Source organism: Trematomus bernacchii, unplaced genomic scaffold (assembly GCF_902827165.1).
Source record: "Trematomus bernacchii unplaced genomic scaffold, fTreBer1.1, whole genome shotgun sequence".
NCBI classification, from domain to species: domain Eukaryota; kingdom Metazoa; phylum Chordata; class Actinopteri; order Perciformes; family Nototheniidae; genus Trematomus; species Trematomus bernacchii.
Window position 1 is genome coordinate 26723569 of NW_022987720.1, and position 20286 is coordinate 26743854.

Consider the following 20286-nt stretch of genomic DNA (forward strand, 5'->3'; position numbering starts at 1 on the left):
ATCCCTTACAACAGAAGCCACAGGTTGATTTATAATAAGGAGAAATAAAAAGGGTTTATTTCAAGCTTGTTATGTAAACAGGTCATTGGGCTTTTTTCTTATTCTTATATGTTAGAGATTTTTTCCAACTTTAATTGAAATCAGCCCTGGACTCTGACCAAGCCCAGCCCACACAAATCACAAATTGGTAGAGCACGCTCGTGAACTGTCAACGGGGGAGGGAGCCTTGCTGCTGGGAAACTGTGGACCTCTGTCGCCTGTCAGCGCAACTTAAATGATGCCGTTTAAAAGAAATAAAGGGCGCTGCCGGCCGTCAGCGAACCGAGCCGGCCTTCAACGGCCCGTTCTGTGATTCTCCAGAACACACAGATGGCCAGTCCGCCCCTGGCCATATTCCATTATACTTTTTTAATTTGCTGAGGGTCGATTCAAAATGGTCCGCGGGCCGCAGTTTAGACACCCCTGGTCTAAAATAATCAAAATGTTACAGGAGCATCAGCCCTTCATGTTGTGTCTTATCTCTCTCCTCACAGAGTTTGATGATCCGTCAGCAGTGGTGGTGTTGCTGGAGGAGGAGCTGGTTGTGATTGACCTCCTGACCCCCGGCTGGCCCTCCCTGCCGACCCCCTACCTGGCTCCTCTCCACTCCTCCGCCATCACCTGCTCCTTCCACGTCTCCAGCGTCTCGCCCAAACTCTGGGAGAGGCTGGTCAACGCCGGCAGAGCTCAGCAGGGCCGGCAACAAGCGCATGGGGTGAGAAGCACATGAGATGTACTTTAACTCATATTTTGTAGTGCTCTTTATCCCTGTTTGTACTCTTATCTGTCCTATACTAAGATAAGATAAGTACTTTATTGATCCCAATTTGGGAAATGTTTGCGTTGCAGCAGCATAAAAGACAAGGCAAGAGAAATTAAGACAAAAATAAACAATCCAAAATATGTCTGAAATGAAAAGTTAGTTATGTGGAAATACAAATTTACAGTAAAAAAAAGATAATGCAGGATATTATATATATATACATTAATTGTGCAATAAATTGATTATTCAATATTAAATAAATGTAATATAAATGTAAAATGTACTGCGCTTCCATTGTTTCGTATTGCTGTTGCTGCTCTGACCCCTGAATTTCCTTTGGGTTTAATAAAGCTTTAACATTAAAGTTAAGAATAGTAAATACAGCTGATTTTCTTAGATACATGGTCAGGAATCTCCCCTATTGCAGAAAGAAAAAGTAATTTACTATTATTTGCAAGGATGTTTCATTTAAACAATTCTCTTTGTTTTATTCTGGTCTTTTCTTTTAAAAGGAAAGCATTGCACAGATTGCTTTCAGGAATTAATTCATTCTCAGAGAAACTGCCAGCAACATTTTGTATAACCTGTGGACTGGCAGCCAGACACTATGACTGATTATTCTGTAAATTGGCTTGTTCGTGACCGTAGGGATTATTTAATTACTGAAAGTCCAAGATGTAAGCCACGGAACACGTTAACAGTTTGGCCAATAGCCAAGCTGCTCTTGCTTTAAAAGAAGCCATCGACACTAATTGGTGTTTATACGACGTACACACAAAGCAGCATGGTCACAGATTCAGTTTAAGGGTTGGATTTCTACCAGATGAGTGTCAGGTGTCTTGTCAAGGCTCTACGGCTGCCATGAATGGAGAGAAATATAAACAGGTCATCATTTTAGAGGTTTAATGTTAGGATATTAAAGGTAAATGGATGGTATTTGCTAGTATAGGCTGGCAGCTAAACGGCTCTGGGCGTGACCTCCGGCCTGCTGCTAGTGTGTTAACTTTAAGAGCAGGTGTAAGCAGTTAAAGGCTTTGCAGAGGCTTTGTAGCTTAGATCAGCTGTTTTATCAGTGGCAGATTAAACTCACACACACACACACACACACACACACACACACACACACAGCTGGTACGCTCTTAAATCATTCCTGGCTCTCTGTCTGTGCGAGGCCAAACCAGAGAGACTGGCACAGTAACAGAGCAAACTCAAAACCCACAGGAGCTGAGTTTGGTGTGTTTCTGTCTGCACACTTTCATCCAGATGGGAATTCCTCTCCGTCAGGAAATGGAAATGTTGTTTTTCAATGTTTATTTTTTTTCTTGTACATCTTTTTAGTATAACAAGAGTTCTAACTTGACTTTAATCTTCGTCTGTTCATACAGAGTTGGCCCATTTGTGGAGGGAAGAACCTGGCTCCTCCACCCAAACAGCAAGAGCTGCTATTGACAGGGTACACACACACACACACACACACACACACACACACACACACACACACACACACTGTATAAACAGTCCAGGTGGATCCAGTTTTCATTTTTCTCTCATGACACAAATCTGTTGCTTTCTATAAGTGTTAGTGACTGAATGCAGCGTGGTTGGATTTCTGATGTGAACCACATGGAGATCCTCTATTAAATATGGTGGACATATGACTTGTCCTGACAGTGAAATGTGTTAGCATTGCATTAGCAACAAGGGAATCCTGAGGCAGATGACCTAATGTTGGTAACTGCAGATTTTTAGCAGTGCTAGCATTAGCATGGGGCACAATGAGACGCAACTACAGCATGAAAATGAAGTAAAACAGCTGGAGCGAGACCAGGGAAATATCTTAACTATTTACTATTGAATGGATTAACAAGATATTATGTTCCTCGGAGGATGAATTATTTTATCTTTTGGACTTCAAGCGCCAATATCAGCTAAAAAGGAGTTAGCTGATTAGCGTGTTAGCATTAGGTCATTATCGCTAAACAGGAAGCAAATATAAGCATGCTAACAGGCTTAACTAAGCAAGTGAACATGGTCAACATACTTGCTTAACATTACAATTTTAGCATTGTCACATGTTAGCATGCTGATGTTAGCCTTTAGCTCAAAGCTCCACAGTGCCAGAGTGCAGCTTCACAGAGATGCTAGCATAGCTTTGGTCCCTGTGTCACAAATCCATTTGTATTTCATTACATGTGGCTATGCTTACCAAATAAACTGCTAACTGTGTTTTTAGGAGCCGTCCAAATAAATCAGAATTGAGGAGCTATTTGGATCTGAGCCTGCTAGCCTACACACACACACACACACACTTGGACCTGCAAAATCCTGATTGATTTGCACTGAAATACATTTTCATCTTGATTGCATTTGTTGTAGTTATACATTTTGTGTTTTATAGGCACGAGGACGGCACTGTGCGTTTCTGGGATGCGTCAGGTGTTGCTCTGACTCCGCTTTATAAACTCAGCACTGCCAACGTCTTCCACACCGACTGCGACCCATGTGACGAACCTCATGACCCCAGCGACGACCCCGACATGCAGCAGGAGGAGGAATGGCCTCCTTTTAGGAAGGTGAGAACTGAGGAGGAGGAGGAGATGTGAAACAGAGGAAGAAAAAAATCTGTGGGAATCAAAACAATCTGTTCATTACACAGTCAGTCCTCTAACACTACATCTGTGTCCTAATTCTCTCATCTGAGTGTTTTCATGTGTTTGGTTCTCAGACAGGGCCCACCCCATTGTTCCTCTTATTAAAACCCTGAAGGAACCGCAGTCTGATTCTGTTTTAATCGCCTGTTTTTCTGCGCAGAATTTCATTTAAATGAACTGATTCAACATCATGAGGAGTCCCATATGGAGAAAATCTGATCCGACAGCTTAGATGTGAAACGGAGATGAGTCATGAAGAAAAACAAGTGCTGATATTTAAATCTTACAGTTGGAAAACTTTTCTCAGGGTTTGGGCAGATTCCTAAGATACGCTCACATCTGTAGATGGCAGGGAACACAGTGAAGGGAATAAACTCAATTGGGGCTTTTGTGGTGATAATATCCATTTTGTGCTCTTTCACTAAGACGAGCTGTCATGGGAGGATTCTCATTGTTCAAGGTTCAAGGTTCTTTATTGTCAAACTAACATAGCTACAGAGTAATTATGTCGTTGAAAATCTTATGTCACAGGCTTCTCCAACAATGCAACATAATAATAATGCAGATGTTTATTATAAATGCAGTTTTTATGCTTTTTGGGGGTTTCCCTTTCCTGTTTTTATTTCAGTTTTTGTGCCTCAATTGGAATCAGGTTCAGGTTCTTTATTTGTACCCGTAGGTAGATTTAGTTTGCAGATAAAAAGACAAGGGATCCATCCTGACACACTCTAAAAACAAACACAAACAACAGACACATCTCAATAAAAGTACACCCTGCTCCGTCAAATCCTAAAAACATTTTAAAAGAAAAACACTAGTACAAACATGGACATTCAAAATTCATAATTAAATAAATAAATAGGCATCTGTGTGACACTCCTATGATTTGTTAATTTGTGCAATAGCTGCTGGGATAAAACTGTTTTTATACCGCTTCGTTCTACTCTTTGGGACAACTAACGTCCGGCCCGAAGGAAGAAGCTTAAATTCTGAGTGCAGAGGGTGGGAGTCATCGGACTGCTTTGTTTACTGTCATAACATAGTGACATCACTGTGTACTCTTCGAGCTTCTATTGGCTAGTGCTCGAACACATTGTACGCTAATGGGTGGGACAATTCTAAGCGGTTGACCAATAGCCGAAACATAAAGAGCTTTTTGAACATTAAAGCATGTAAACATGTCACATTGAAGGCACAATATGAACCTGGAAACTAGCATGATATGTCCTCTTTAAGAAATTCATTGCATACAAAGGAGTAGAAACAGATTTATAGGGGTACGTTCAACATTGACAAATAGATTTGAGTTACTATTTGGCCTCTTTTCTCTTCTTCTCTTCCCATTCACTGTTTGGCTCCCCCACCTTTCCTCATGTATCCTGTGGTAACAGAGTTGCATGTTCAGGAATGTGGCTCTCATATGGGATGAAGAGCCTTTCCCTTTTTTCCTCTTCGGTGTAATGAAAACCAGACGCATCAGCCCACTCGTTCTCTGCATGTGTGTGTGTGTGTGTGAGTGTGACCAACCTCTCCTACTCCTTGTTTTGTGCGAGGGAATGCTATTGGAATTCCTCCCGTGTGTGAGAGACAGATTAATGCCCATGTTTTGCAGAGTATGTATGAGAAGCAGCGGGGGGGGATTGGCATTTTGCAGAGCTTAGGAGTAAAGAGGCTCCTGAGGAGGAAGGAGGAGAGCTTTAGGAGGCATTTTAAACTGAGTTAGTTTGTTGGTTGGTTCAAATCAAATCATCAGGATGGCACACATGGTTTTTGGGAAGCTTTATTGAAAAGTGGAGCTGCATGATGTAGAAAAAATTGATGATTGCGATTGTTTGACTGATATTGCATTTGTGATGTGATGCACGATGTTGTAGGTATTGATCATTTTGCATCATTTTTCTCTATCATTGAAAAATGTATTGATTTGGTCAAGGAGTGATTTTTAAAGAGGATTTGTACCAAAAAAAACGTTTTATTCAAGATGCAAGGCTTTTATTGTCATTCGTACATAGCTACAGTGTAGTTATGTAGATGAACATCTTAGGTCACAGGCTCCTCCAACAGTGCAACACAATAAAACAGATCAAATAGTGCAAGTAAATACAAATAAAATAGTGAAATGCAAGTAATAGAGTCTATTTATTAAGTCTGTAGTAAGCGATTTGTAGGTTGTAACTCCGCAATACTTCATCCAAAATGGTATTTACACAGCTTTGTAATATATAAGATGATGCTTCCTTTCATTATTGCACTAGTCCATGTTTTGATTTATTTTGCTGGGGTTGTGTGCCCTTTGCATTTATCTATCTAATCCAAGCCTGTGTATGTATGTGTGTGTGTGTGTGTCTGTGTCTGTGTGTGTGTGTGTCTGTGTCTGTGTGTGTGTGTGTCTGTGTCTGTGTGTGTGTGTAGGTGGGCTGTTTTGACCCGTACAGCGATGACCCCAGACTCGGCATCCAGAAGATCAGTCTGTGCAAATACAGCAACAAGCTGCTGGTGGCTGGAACTGCTGGACAGGTATACCGTTCACACGTTGCACACACACATCATGTCATTTCTATATTTACTGTTTGTTTTATTTTTAATTCATTTGAAATGCCTTGTTAACTTACTGCTGTGACAAACAAATCTTCACTTATATATGCACTGCCAGCTTTTTTAATTTAGAAAAAGAGCTCTAACGTTTTAAGAACCGTAATTTATAAGACCAAAACAGCGCCTTTTTAAAATTGAAAACATACCAAGGCCCTGCATTTCACATACCATATTTATATAGCTACATGTGATCTGTACTACACACACTTTGCCAGTTTTTAATAAAAACCAAACGCATCATCTAATCTTCTGCTCTCTCTGCTTTCAAACTGTTAATGTGTTAATGAAATGAGTAATGAGACCATTTGACTTTAAAGATCATACTTGATGAAGAACCTCTTTTTTTAAATAGCCTCATTTTGTATTTTCTCTGGATGAGATGCAGCTAGCTGATTAAGTTGGCAGCAGAGAGTTGCAGCTGCAGACACACACACGCACACACACACACACGCACACACACACACACGCACACACGCACACACACGCACACACACTTAATCTCTGCTCTGCTGTGATGGCTGTAGCTGTGAGGCTAAGTGAGCATATGTTATTTTTAACATCTACAAACTGAGCATGAATGTTTCTGCTGCTTACAATACATTTTCCAAACAGGTAAAGTTACATGTCTGCTAATGTATTATAACTTATCATTTGCTCATTATATTTAAATCAAAATCACCTCCTGATATTTCGATTTCTCTGTGTACAATGAATGATTCTGTGCTGCTGCCTGCCACTCGTCCACTGGCAGACTGAAAGGACATCGATTTCCTATAGATTTTAGTGTACCCTATATTGGCGCCGATCATCGATCTCCAATTACATTGTTTACTTCTTTGCCTTATGGACCATTGTATTTGGGCCCCTTGTAAATGAACAAATGCACAATTGTTTTATCTTACTGGCAAAGAACTAAGTTGTATTTACCGTAATCAAGAGAGGAGCCATTTCATAGAGGAAAAGTACCCAGATGGGTTGCTGTCATGTACAAAAATAGTTTCTCTATTTCCTCTAAACTTCTACACCATGATGTTTTTGCTCTCCTCTCCCCAGGTGATTGTTCTGGGTCTGAGTGACGAGCGCTCGGAGCACACGGTGGACGTGTCGGTGGTGGATCTGCTGCAGGACCGCGAGGGTTTCACCTGGAAGGGCCACGACCGGCTGGAGCCCCGTCTCAAACCCCCCCCCTTCCCCCCGGGCTTCCAGCCTCAGGTGCTGGTGCAGTGCATGCCCCCCGCCTCCGTCACCGCCGTGGCTCTGCACGCCGAGTGGAACCTCATCTCCTTCGGGACCAGCCACGGATTCGGCCTGTTCGACTACCACAGGAGAAACGCTGTGCTGGCCAGGTAAGAGAGACACACACACACACACACACACACACACACACACACACACACACACACACACACACACACACACACACACACACACACACACACACACACACACACACACACACACACACACACACACACACACACACACACACACACACACACCACACACACACACACACACACACACACACACACACACACACACACACACACACACACACACACACACACACAAACACACACACACACACACACACACACACACACACACACACACACACACACACACACACCACACACACACACACACACACCACACACACACACACACACACACACACACACACACACACACCACACACACACACACACACACACACACACACACACACACACACACACACACACACACACACACACACACACACACACACACACACACATATATTTATTTGGGGTCACATTTTTTAAAAGTACAGTTTTGCAAATCATATATTTCTAGAGACCCGAAACACACAGCTCTTTCCAAATGCACATATATATTTGGAACATGACACACACACATTTTGACAGTGTTCATGCAAGCAGAAAAACAACCTGCATATGTAGAAATATGTCTTGGTCCCGTCTGATGCCCACTTTGTTATTTTTGGCAGCACCTGGACGATTTTTTAAATCTTCCTGGATCCAACTTTTTTAAATATACACCGTCCTATTATTATATTTGTCATTTGTATTGTTTATGTTGTAACTTTATTATCTTTTTTAATCTACACGCAGACAGCTTCCTGGGATAGAAGTTTGTTCCATTGTTTTCCATGTAAATTGTGGGTTTTTTGGGGAGTTTTTCAATGTTTTGAGTGAGGGTGTCGTATGCTGTACACACTGCGCTTTCTGATATTTGGCTATATAAATAACATTTGATGAAATCGTTGAAAAGTACACTAAATCCACTAATGCTCTTTTTGTTCTCCTAGATGTACGCTGCACCCTAACGACTCCTTGGCGATGGAGGGCCCTCTTTCCAGAGTCAAGTCTTTGAAAAAATCGCTACGACAGAGCTTCAGACGCATCCGCAAGAGCAGGGTGTCGGGGAAGAAACGCCCCATCGCCACGCCCACCAGCAAGGTAAAAGACGGTCTCTGTTTGGTCGTAAGAGGTTCGTACGGGTCATACAGACTGAATTAAGTTCTGCATTGTGTTACTGTCTCATGTGCAGGTCCAGGAGGCCAACGCGGCGCTGGCAGAGCAGGAGGACGTGGCTCCGATCCAGCGGAGGATCGAGCCGCGCTCAGCAGACGACTCGTTATCAGGAGTGGTCCGATGTCTCTGCTTTGCGGACACATTTCTCCGTGACGGTGTGTTTACTTACCCATTGTGGTTATTAACTGAATGTGGGACCCTAACAATAACAATGCTTTAATTCTGTTTTATTTTATAAATAGTTTTTATCCTCATTCACTCATGTTTTAATTAAGAAAATCCAAAATGTTTTGCTGGTTGATGTAAAGTTTACAAGTATTAGGTCTGTCATAAGAACTACTTTCGTTAGATGATATATTGTCCCAGAAATAAGTCGATAAACAATATAATTGTCATTTTAAGGCCATTTTATGCCACCAATGACAATATAACGCCATAATATTGCAAGTACACCCTTTTTAAGGAGCAATAAACTTCTTCAGAATATTGACACTGGGATCTAATAAATATTAAAATAAGCTAAATGAATAAAACTAGAATGAATAAAGAGACGTAACCAAAATAATAAATAAAGTGGTCTCTCGCTCTGTTGGCAAAGATGATGTTAGAGAAAACCCTTCTGTGTACTAACTTCATTTTTGGCTTTTATGATGGTTTAATTCTTGTGTAAACTAATTTTAAAACAGCAGACAATATCAACAAAAATCTACGCTATGTCCTTACTGTATATCATATCAAAAGTGTATAACATAATTATCATGACACCACACTAACTGTATGACCTCATCTCTCAGGGACGCACCACGGCGCCACCCTGTGGGCGGGCACTAACTCGGGCAGCGTGTACGCCTACGCTCTGGAGGTGCCGGGCGTGGGCTCGGGGCGAGTGTGTGAGCGCGGCGGGGCGGGCGAGAGCAGTGTGTGTGTGGAGGCGGTGCTGGGGAAGGAGATCCAGCTGATGCACAGAGCGCCCGTGGTGTCCATCTCCGTGCTGGACGGCCGGGGGAAGCCGCTGCCCGACCCGTACGAAGCGTCTCAGGATCTCTCCATCGCGCCCGACATGACCAACGCCCACTCTGTGCTCATCGCCTCCGAGGAGCAGCTCAAGGTAACGGCTGGAAAATGCAACAGTTTTATAATATGTTACACATAAAATGTATCTCTGCCTGTTGTATTTAATGGACTAATAGAATGATGTAGGAATGAGTCCTAAATGAGTAGTTTTAGCACTTCCAGTTCCCTCGTTTAAAATCTCTCTCTCTCCCCCCCCTCCCCCCTCCCCCCTCCCCCTCTCTCTCCTCCAGGTGTTCTCCCTCCCTAAGGTGAGCGCTAAGACCAAGTTCAAGCTGACGGCTCATGAGGGCTGCCGGGTGAGGAAGGTGGCGCTGGTGGTGTTCGGCTCCACGGCTCAGGAGGACTACAGCGAGCACACTCTGGTGTGTCTGACCAACCTGGGAGACATGCACCTGTTCACCATCCCCGGCCTGCGACCTCAGGTAGAAACACACGCATTATTACAGTATTTAGGGGTTATTTGTATATATGAGACAACTATTCATTTGTTCATTTATTCGCTAAGCACCGGTAATTGATGCCTATTTTGTGGGTCTTTAGGTGCGCCACGACTGCATCCGTAAAGAAGACATCAGCGGCATTGCATCCTGTGTCTTCACCAAGAACGGACAGGGTGAGAAAAATATGCTTGATTTGAATTAAAAACATTAAAAATGTCCTTTTCAGGCTCTGAACGTCACAAGGAAATTGGTAATTGTTATTATCACAATGCAAACTGTGCAGAATATACACACAGCGAGAGATTTGAAGGGTCATTTCACACAGATTATACCAAAAACGAATGTTCCACTCGCCCAATTTGTTTCCAGTCATGCGTATCGTTATTGTTTAATTTGCCGAGAATCTCTTGAGACCCCTGCCTCCATCTCAAAAATAAACTGTAACAAATCAGCCTTGATCTGTAATTTAAAAAAAAAAAAATTATAATGGCTTTCTTCTACTCTATTTAAGTAAAGTACATTTTGAATGTCACCATTATTAGGCCAGTCATGCCAGTTTGCGACTGATGTTGGACACGATATTGTCCCAGAAATAATTGTGATAAACTGTTTAACTGTCATATTAAGACCATGTTAGGTTACTTATATCATGATAATCCATCATAATAGCACGGACATTTGTTTGTGCTTCTTAGGACGGAAAAACAACATCCAACTTTCTTTCCAGTAGTAATGTCCCCAGTCTAACTGCACACTGCACTGTGGGCTGGTTTGCAGTGAAGGAGTCTAAATGTTCTTTTCCTCGCAGGGTTTTACCTGGTCTCCCCCTCAGAGTACGAGAGGTTCTCCCTGTCGGCTAAAGTCGTCACAGAAGCACTCTGCTCTGTTCAGCTGGACCGACCGCTGGAGCACACACCTGCCAGGTAACACACACACAAGCACACGCACACGCACACACCTGTAGTCAAACTAAACCGTGGTCGTGTAATACAGATAAGAGTCCTCCATTACAATATTGGAAATGTGATCAATGTCCCTCTTTTTGTGGGATCTTGTACCTCTCCCCACTGCTTCACGGTGTCTTTGTTATGTAGGCACCTTCAAAACATGAAGAACAAATAGACTGAAGACAGACAGCTTGAAATGCTCCTCGTGCTGATGACATTTATTTATTTTCTGGTTTCATATTAGCCAGTTTTTCTTGTAGAACAGCTGAGGTGTGGGGGTGTGTGTGGGAGAAGGTGAGCGAGTTGTCTGTGTATCTGCAGTGTGTGTTATGTAATGTTGTTTTAGTTTCTATGTGTTATTGCATTTTGAATGTGTGTTTAGAGAGGCTACATCTCAAGGATCTTTTCTTTGATTTAAAACAAAGTAGAGTATACTATAATACATCTTTTTATTTTTTTTATTTTAGGAAATCATACATTTAACATTTAATAAATTGTTGTTAGATGAGCTAATCAGCCAGATATGCCTTTTTTTTTTGTCCAATCCAGCAAATTAAATATCTGACAAACCATGCATTGATGCAAGAAAAAAAAAAAATAGACTTGGGGAATTCCAGAGAGCCACTATGAAACACTCTTGGTGGTCCGAGACCCCACATTGTAAACCTCTAAACCCACTGTTCCTGTCAGTCACGCTCTCTGATTGGTTAGCAGCAGCTCCTTCAGGCTCTCTGCTCCATCTGAAACCAGAGAATGATACTTCCACTGTTACTGTATTATTACTCCGTCTAATGCTGTGTGATCGTGTGTCTCCTCAGCGACGGCAGCACGACGCAGGCCAACGGGACTCACAAGAACCAGATGGGTCAGGCTGAGGGTACGTACACACACACACACACACACACACACACACACACACACACACACACACACACACACACACTCTGTATTTTCTCCCTCTTCATCACTCCTTTCTCTCTTTTAAAACTGAAAGCGTCCCCCCCCACTGGTCTCCATGGCAATCATTCAGAATGCTCTCCTGCCCAGCGCCTCCCTCTCTGGCAGGAAATGATGGTTGTCGTGGAGACCAGACCAGAGTAGAGTAGAGTTGTGTGTTAGGGGGTTTTCTACCTGGCACTTTGATAACTAGTACTACTAAAAAAAAAAAAAAATATGTACTGACGATATGTTATACATGCTCTGCTATAGGTGTGTTTTGGCCACTAGGGGGCAGCACTAGTGGCACATATCATCAACTTATAATCTTTTTGATCTTGTTAGTTAACACATCCCTATTTATTGAATAAACCTTTAGCATCCATTTAGTTTGTTTCTGTCCATGTGATGAATGTAAATCCAATATTCACTCCCCCTCTCTGCACAGACGATTGGCTAACTTATGCTAATTATGTGGATTTTTTGTGTGCTTTTTTTGCTGAAAACTGCTACCCACTGTCACTCAAAATAACGCTTTGAGAGCATTGGGAGTGAAACCAAAACAAGTAGCGGAAGGAAGCTAAAAACGTGTGTAGAGCCGAGGCAAACGGAAAAAGCCTTGTTGGGTTGAGGAAAACTGCAGCATTGCGATATCAACTTTGTCGGTTCATCAATAAGAGTTCATCTGAGTTCATCTGAGTTCATTTGAGTTCATTTGAGTTCATTTGAGTTCATCTGAGTTCATTTGAGTTCATTTGAGTTCATTTGAGTTCATCTGAGTTCATTTGAGTTCATTTGAGTTCATTTGAGTTCATCTGAGTTCATTTGAGTTCATTTGAGTTCATCTGAGTTCATCTGAGTTCATTTGAGTTCATTTGAGTTCATTTGAGTTCATCTGAGTTCATTTGAGTTCATTTGAGTTCATTTGAGTTCATCTGAGTTCATTTTCAAGCCGCCATTTGTTTCATCGTTAATATAAAATAATGAGTAATAGCAGCTTTAAGATGTTAAAGATGAATTTTGACAGGCAGGCTTGGCATTTAAGAAAATGGGGACTTGTGCAACCCTTGAACTAAGATAAGAACAATTAAGAAAATCACTTTTATGGTAAACCAACATATTTGGGCTTACAACAACAGACGAAATAAACAAAGATACAGATTTGATCCATCTTTATTTGTTCTCCAAGCAGTGTTGAACTCCATTCATGCTCGTTGGGGTATCAACTTTATGACAGATCGTTCCTGAATCGACTGTCAAACCAAATTGTGATGAAGTTGTTTACAATGTGCTTGCCCAAATATTTTAAACTCAACCCGACATGACCGAGGAAACCTTTTGAAGCCAATAAGAGTCGTCCATCTGTAGCAGATTAAGACCCCATTTACACGGGAGCGCAAACGGACCGAATTCGTTATCAAAAAAGTATTCCGTTCACACGCATTCGGCTCATTTAACGTGTCCGTTCACACGAGACCACTGGAGACGCTGTAGTACATATGCTGGGCCTGTAAGTGGCGCTGTACTTCCGCACGAGACCGCTCGTAAGCGCCGGAGACGCTGTAGTACATATGCCGGGCCTGTAAGTGGCGCTGTACTTCTGCCACAAAATACACCAAAAGCAGCGAAGAAGACCCCCGAGCATGGTTGCCATGGTTGCCCTTCTGTTTATAACCCGCGGTGGATTTAGCAACATGTAGTTCATGTAATTCTCCATGTCCACTTGTTGCTGATGGTTGTGGTAGAGGAGCTGTAGATTTTGCACTATATACCCGTGAGCAGCAGGTGGGGAGAGGCGGGGCTATGGCTTCATCGTTATCGGGAAATGATCGTATAGGGCGTACACACTGAGCCGTTTGCCCCGTTACGACCTCGTGTGAACGAACGGGCTATACGCGCGAGAAAAGTAGCGGATACAACCCGTCTCGTTCTCATGTAAACACTCTCATTGTTCTCTCCCTCACAGGACAAACAGAAGAGCCTCCGATCGCCCTGTCCTCCCCCCTGATGGACCCCCCCCTGTCCTCCCCCCTGATGGACACCCCTCTGGACTCCCCCCTCAGCTGTGCCGACCTCACCCTCGACTCCACCGGAGAAATCACCGTGGAGGACGTCAGGGACTTCCTCACGTAGGCACTCACACACACACACACACACACACACACACACACACACACACACACACACACACACACACACACACACACACACACACACACACACACACACACACACACACACACCTCGCTCTGATTTAAAAAAGACGGTAATCTTGTAATATAGTAGTGTACAATAACAGACACACTTTGATGTACATTTTAGTGTCACAGTGCACTCGCTATATTCCCCACTCCATCCCTCCTCTACCCTCTACATGCCCATATAGCCCACTCACCTGTTCACCATGGCCTTTGACCCCTAACCCATCACAGTCCCCTTGCTTCCACTCCTACTGCTATTTAATTCATTTTTTACTTATTTGCCCCCTTTGTTTGTAAAATGTTTAGTAACAATTAAGATAATTTAAACAACAAAAAACGATTTACGACAAGCAAACCCAAAATGAAAAAAACGTACAATAAACCAAATGTAAAAGACATGAAAAGAAGAAAAAAGAAACACATCGAAGAAAAGCTGAAAAATGATTATAAAATACAGTGTAGAGAATGACAGTGTTATAATTGATATGGTATTTTTAACAGTCAGGACGCATAGACATAAAATGAACCATTCCATTATTGGTCATATGTGGATAATTTTGAGGGTGATCAAATAATGGGAACCGCAGATCTTGAAAAATATGTCCAGGATTATGGTTTTCCAATGTCTGTTATCTGATCTAGGAACTGTAATCTAACGTGTGTTTTGTGTCTGACAGCACTGTGGACGAGGCAGAGAACAACCTGAAGAACATCAAGGAGGAAGAGGGACGCTCCACCGGCATCCTCATCAACTGAACAGGTGAGGAACAGGAAGTCTCTGATGAAGGTACTCAAGTGTGAGCAGTAGGGGTGGGAATCACCAGGCTCCCCACGATACGATACTATCGCGATACTTAAGCCACGATACAATAGTATTGCGATTCTAAAATATGCTAAGTATTGCGATACGATATATTTCGCATATATATTGATATATGATTGCATGATACATTGGGTTCCAGTGTCTTTAAGACGTGACAAAAGCCTGCGCTGTATGGACGCAGGTCTTTGCACATGAAGATTGATTGAGTTATGTTCTTAGCTCGCTCAGAATGTGATGGTAGCTTTGCCAAGATAATCTGGATTTGCAATATTTTAGTTTATATACTAAAATATCGATACTTGGCGTCCGTGTATCGATACAATATCGCCACGCAAAAATATTGCGATACTATGCTGTATTGATTATTTCCCCCAAACCTAGTGAGCAGATGCATGAGCTCACACCCGCTTAGACACTACTCAGGGTGTATGAAAGGGGATCAACACACACGCACACGCACACGCACACGCACACGCACACGCACACGCACACGCACTCGGACACCTGTTTCTAATGGAGCGCGTCCAGAGTGTGGAAACTTCAAAGAGTTGTTCAGTCGGAGCGTTGCATTCCAATTACCAGCGCTCCACTCTGTTTCCCTCTCCTGAAAAGCAAAAATAAAAAACATTTAGTAACAGTGCATAACAACAAATACAAATAGTATCCTCTGCTATTCGGGTGGGAGGTATGTCTAAGTTTATCCAAAAAAATCCACTTTACAGATACAAAAAGGAGCAGTCGTTGCGTTTCCCTTGAAGCTCCATGAAGATCCCAGTTTTTGTAAAGCTGTTGGCAGCAAACCTTCTTATAAGTTTCCTTTTAAAAGTAGTATTTTTCATTCTATATAAAACACATTTGAGGGGGAAAAGTATGGGTGCTACAGGATTGGGCAAACTAAAGGAGATTGTAAAGACAGCAGCTGGAGCTTGTGTGGTGTTATGATGAAAAGTCAAGAATGTCTCCACCATTAAAGGGGACCTATCATGAAAAATGCACTTTTTGATGTCTTTTATACATAAATATGTGTCCCCGGTGTGTCAGGGAACTCACGCAGCGTCAGAAAATAAAACCCTCTCTCTTTTCCTCCGTACCCAAATCTCTAAAAACGGGGCTACAATGGAGCTGATCCAGATTTGCGTCCGATATGACGTCATATCGGAAATATAGGCTGGCTTTACACCCACGGCCCTATCAGAAACGTTGCCATCAGAAACAATGCCCGACTGTTTTGGACGTAATATGGTCGGTGCATGTTTATATTAGCATCGCTAACACTCAGAGCTAACCTGTACTGGAGAGCATGTGTGTGAAGAAGCAGGAAATAAAAAGGAACTCACCTTGTGGTATAACCGGCAAGAGAGAAAGCCTTTGAGCTCCATACTGTTTCAGAAAGAATCCTTGATAATCCATGATATGGCGTTTCATCACGGCAGTATTTAGTTTAGACAGTAGCTGCCGGGTCCCGCATGAGCTCAGCCCCCCTCATTTTTTTTTTTAAAGCTTTATACCCCAAATCAGCACTTTTGAAACAGGAAGTGAAATAGAGGGATATGAGGCATGGCTAGAATGGGTGATCTGTTTGGTATTTTGAGCAAAACACTTCATAGACATGTTTTTTATATATTTGTATATATCTGAGACCTATGCTATTGCCTAAAAATAGCATGATAGGTGACCTTTAATGTAGTGAAATCTTCACTGGAGCTTGTGGTGGTTAGCGACTCAGCACTTACTGCTCTCATGCATCCAGTCTGCTCTCACAGGACTCATGAATCAGAGGTAATGGTTCCTGTCTGTTTGTCAAACACTCTACTCCCTGTATGAAATCCTCTGCTGCCCTCTGCTGGTGCCTTCTGGAAATATAGATATAACAACATTATGTCAAATGTACATATTTTTATAATCTATACATTTTTCAGTGTATGTGTTGTTGTGTAATGATGTTTAAATAAATGTCAGAAGATATTGAAAATTATACACCACACAAGCTAGAGACTACGGTTACTTGTTTAATGATTTTGTCACATTTACAGTCCAATACTCAAAGATGTTTAATTCCCAGTCATAAATAAATAGAATTTCTCTTAATTAGGGGGGGGGGGGGGGGGGTTAAATAAAACGAATGTGAAGTGTTAGAAAAATATCACTCGTCACCGGCTTGGTCTTCAATGTCAGGATACATGTATTTATTATCCTTGCAAGAATGGAAGTAGTCATCACACACAGAGCTGCGTGGAATAATAGTACCCAGAACAGTGTCCTTCACATGCTGATATACAAGAGAGGGAGTTACAGTCAACAAGATGGAGGAATACCGGTTCAAAGCAGTATTCTGACATTAGTTCAGATTAGGTAAGGCCTGCGTAAGCAATAAACATGACAGTCATATGCCTATCTCTCGAGGGCCTGTGTTATCATGCCAATCTTAGGAACATAGCTATCATAACTTCAACAGTGTCTCATGAGCGTCATCCATGTAGTCAAACATCCGGCTACGTACACAGCTACGTAGGGCCTCTCTTATCACGTGCTACTCTGATATAGAAGGGACATTCAGTATTTTCCCAACATGAAGCATTTTGTTGATAACTCACTTTCACTGACCGCTACTTTACACTGTATCACAGACCTACTGGGGTTTCCCCTTTCTGTACATACAAGCAGCAAAATGTTGAACACAAACCAGATGGAGATGTCTATTATTGTCCAAATTTAAGGTCAAACGTTACAACATTTGAAAGATAAACCTACTTTTACCCACTGCCAGTTGACACACTGCACTACACTGTTAGCATGAAGCTATAAACTGCTGTAAGAGTGTTGCCATTTTCCTTTTCTTGTTGCTAATACTGTTTTCTGCTTGTTAGTATTACAGGGAGGGGCTCAGGTGGATCTGGATGGACCGGATTTCAGTGCTGGACCACAAACATTTCCCATCATCCCTCTGTGGAGCCCATCTGTGTCCTGTTAGCCTGGCACGAACTGGGAGGAAAGCCTTCAGACGGACAAAGAGCACAGCATCAGAAGACTTTCATCTTCTCTTATAACCACTCTGGAAACATGACATGGAGCTAGAGACAGCCTCACCTGGCAGGGAGAGACTGGATGGATTAGTGAAGGACTATCTGGATATCAAGCACTGAAAACTTTCCGTCGTCCATCTTGTCTCCATCCGTTATGGGACGAAATGACTGCAGCCTTCAGGAAACAGCTGTTACATCCTGCATTGGAGACTTAACGGTGACATTTCCATGTTTTCACGCATTTCCTACCCAGAGTTCCTTGGTGTGCTGGGATCAGTCTGATGTTTCCCCAACAGTCTGAACTGGAATTGGTGCTCAAATGATTCCTCGCGCTAACGCATGACCCGTGTTTATGAAATGAGGGAATCCAGCAAGAAGGGAGCTGTGTAGATTTAAAGAGAGTAAGACTAGCAAATGAAGTATTTTGAATATTTGAAGGCTGATTAATGTGTATTCTCCGCCTCTTATGTGCCATAAAATGAGCCGATATGTTATCAAACACAAGCACATCACCACAAAGTGTTGATAATGTAGAAAAGAAAGGACTAGGAGGATGAAGGCGTTTTGTAATACAAAGACGGATGCATATGTTTTGTATGGCTTTTGGAGAAAGATATTTTAATGACTAACAGAAAGGGAGTAGAAAAAGATTTCAAAGGGAAAGCGGTACTAGGTTTGAAGTATAAGAGCAGATTTAGGTGAAATAATATTTTTGAAATACCTTTATTGCTAAAACGCATGGCCTGGGTTGCAAACGCATTCTTAAACCTTCAGTATAATTCCATTAAATTCGTTTTTATCAGGCAAAAATGTGGACAGAAGAGCTCAGAGATCAATGTGATTGATGTTGTTGTTGTTGTTGTTTGGTAAAATCATGATTAAAGAACAGAACAGCAGTAATTGGAAGATAAAGAATGTGTTAAATGCAGATCCTCCATCATCTGAAATCTTTTTGACGGGACTCAGGGAAGTGGCGAGGGAAGCGAAGTCAGGCTGAATGCTAAGTGTAACGTACTGTGTACTACCATGCACCCAGGAGAGGTCTTTCAAGGGTTTCTGTGAATCGGTGCATTCTGGGTAATATTGGCTTAGATGCAGAGCTTTGATCACCAGTGTTTTTAACCCTTTTAAAAAACGTTTTACTGTGTAAAAAGAAAAATCCATACAGTATCTATACCCAGGTTTACAGAAGAGAGCCGATGATAGACAGTGTGTAGTCGTAGCCTAAAAACCGCTCAGTATTCCAGCTTTTTGATCACATCACGTCAGTAAAAAGTAAAAAAAGGGACCTCACTACTAACTCATGTAGCTCATCAGGTAGGAATCATGTTAACGCTCTTTTTAAACGTTTGTGTTAGCTTGTTTTTGTGCTCTGGTTGACACACACACACTTAACCTCTCGATGCTACAGCTGGCACGATTCACATTAAGATGAATTTCTTTCTACTTCGTCAATAAGTTGTGTGTAGGATTTTAATTGGGTCATTTAGCGTTTTGGCTGATGAATTGTGAATGTTAATAAAATTATTTACTCTACAGAAATTCATTGTGTATAATGTGTTGGTGGAAGAAGTACTCAGATCTTGTAGTAAAAGTAGAAGTACCAGAGTGTAGGAATACTCTGTTTACAAGTACAAGTCCTGTATTTAAAATGTTACTCAAGTAGAAAAGTATTATCATCAAAATATACTTAAAGTACCAAAAGTAAAAGTAGTCATTGTGCAGATTGGTCCTTTTCAGAATAATATATGATATGTTTTATAATGATTGATCATTAAAGTGTTCTCAAAGCTGGTAAAGGTGCAGCTAGTTTGAATGACTTTGTATACTGCAGGGTAGCTTGTGGATTTACTCCAGGTGGAACTAAAGTCTGATTTAAAGGTCACCCATTATGCAAAATCCACTTTTTCATGTCTTTTATACATAAACATGTAGAAAAGATTCTGAAAGTTTCAGGAAAAAAGATTTGCTCTCTTTTTGTTCTGATCCATTTATATAAAAACCTGTCTGAAAATGAGCTGATCAGATTTTGGCCACTTTATGATGTCATAACGATTTTTTGTCTTGTGTAACCATTAGCCAATCACCAACCAAGGTAACCCCCCCCCCACCTTATCACCTGAATCTCCTCCTAGAGCACATTGTGTTCTTTTTAACCAAATATCTCTCAGAGGGGCGTGGGGAGGGGCTCCTTATTTTCATCTAAAGTAACAGACAGAGAATCAGCACTTTGGAAACAGGGCTGAAACAGAGG

General features: G+C 41.9%; 1 protein-coding gene across 1 annotated transcript in view; it reads left to right on the forward strand.

Moving 5' to 3' along the window:
* The window catches only part of llgl1 (LLGL scribble cell polarity complex component 1), a 45785-nt gene extending 26211 nt beyond the window's left edge, over positions 1-19574 (forward strand). The window contains exons 10-24 of the mRNA XM_034142333.1: positions 534-754; positions 2188-2255; positions 3201-3375; positions 5866-5970; positions 7102-7394; positions 8363-8513; positions 8605-8743; positions 9383-9696; positions 9893-10084; positions 10203-10275; positions 10911-11025; positions 11868-11926; positions 13952-14114; positions 14864-14946; positions 17877-19574. Of these exons, the coding sequence (XP_033998224.1) occupies positions 534-754; positions 2188-2255; positions 3201-3375; positions 5866-5970; positions 7102-7394; positions 8363-8513; positions 8605-8743; positions 9383-9696; positions 9893-10084; positions 10203-10275; positions 10911-11025; positions 11868-11926; positions 13952-14114; positions 14864-14942 (2147 nt within the window). The 3' untranslated portion in view covers positions 14943-14946; positions 17877-19574. The remainder of the gene's footprint in view (positions 1-533; positions 755-2187; positions 2256-3200; positions 3376-5865; positions 5971-7101; positions 7395-8362; positions 8514-8604; positions 8744-9382; positions 9697-9892; positions 10085-10202; positions 10276-10910; positions 11026-11867; positions 11927-13951; positions 14115-14863; positions 14947-17876) is intronic.
* The last annotated feature ends 712 nt before the right edge of the window (positions 19575-20286 follow it).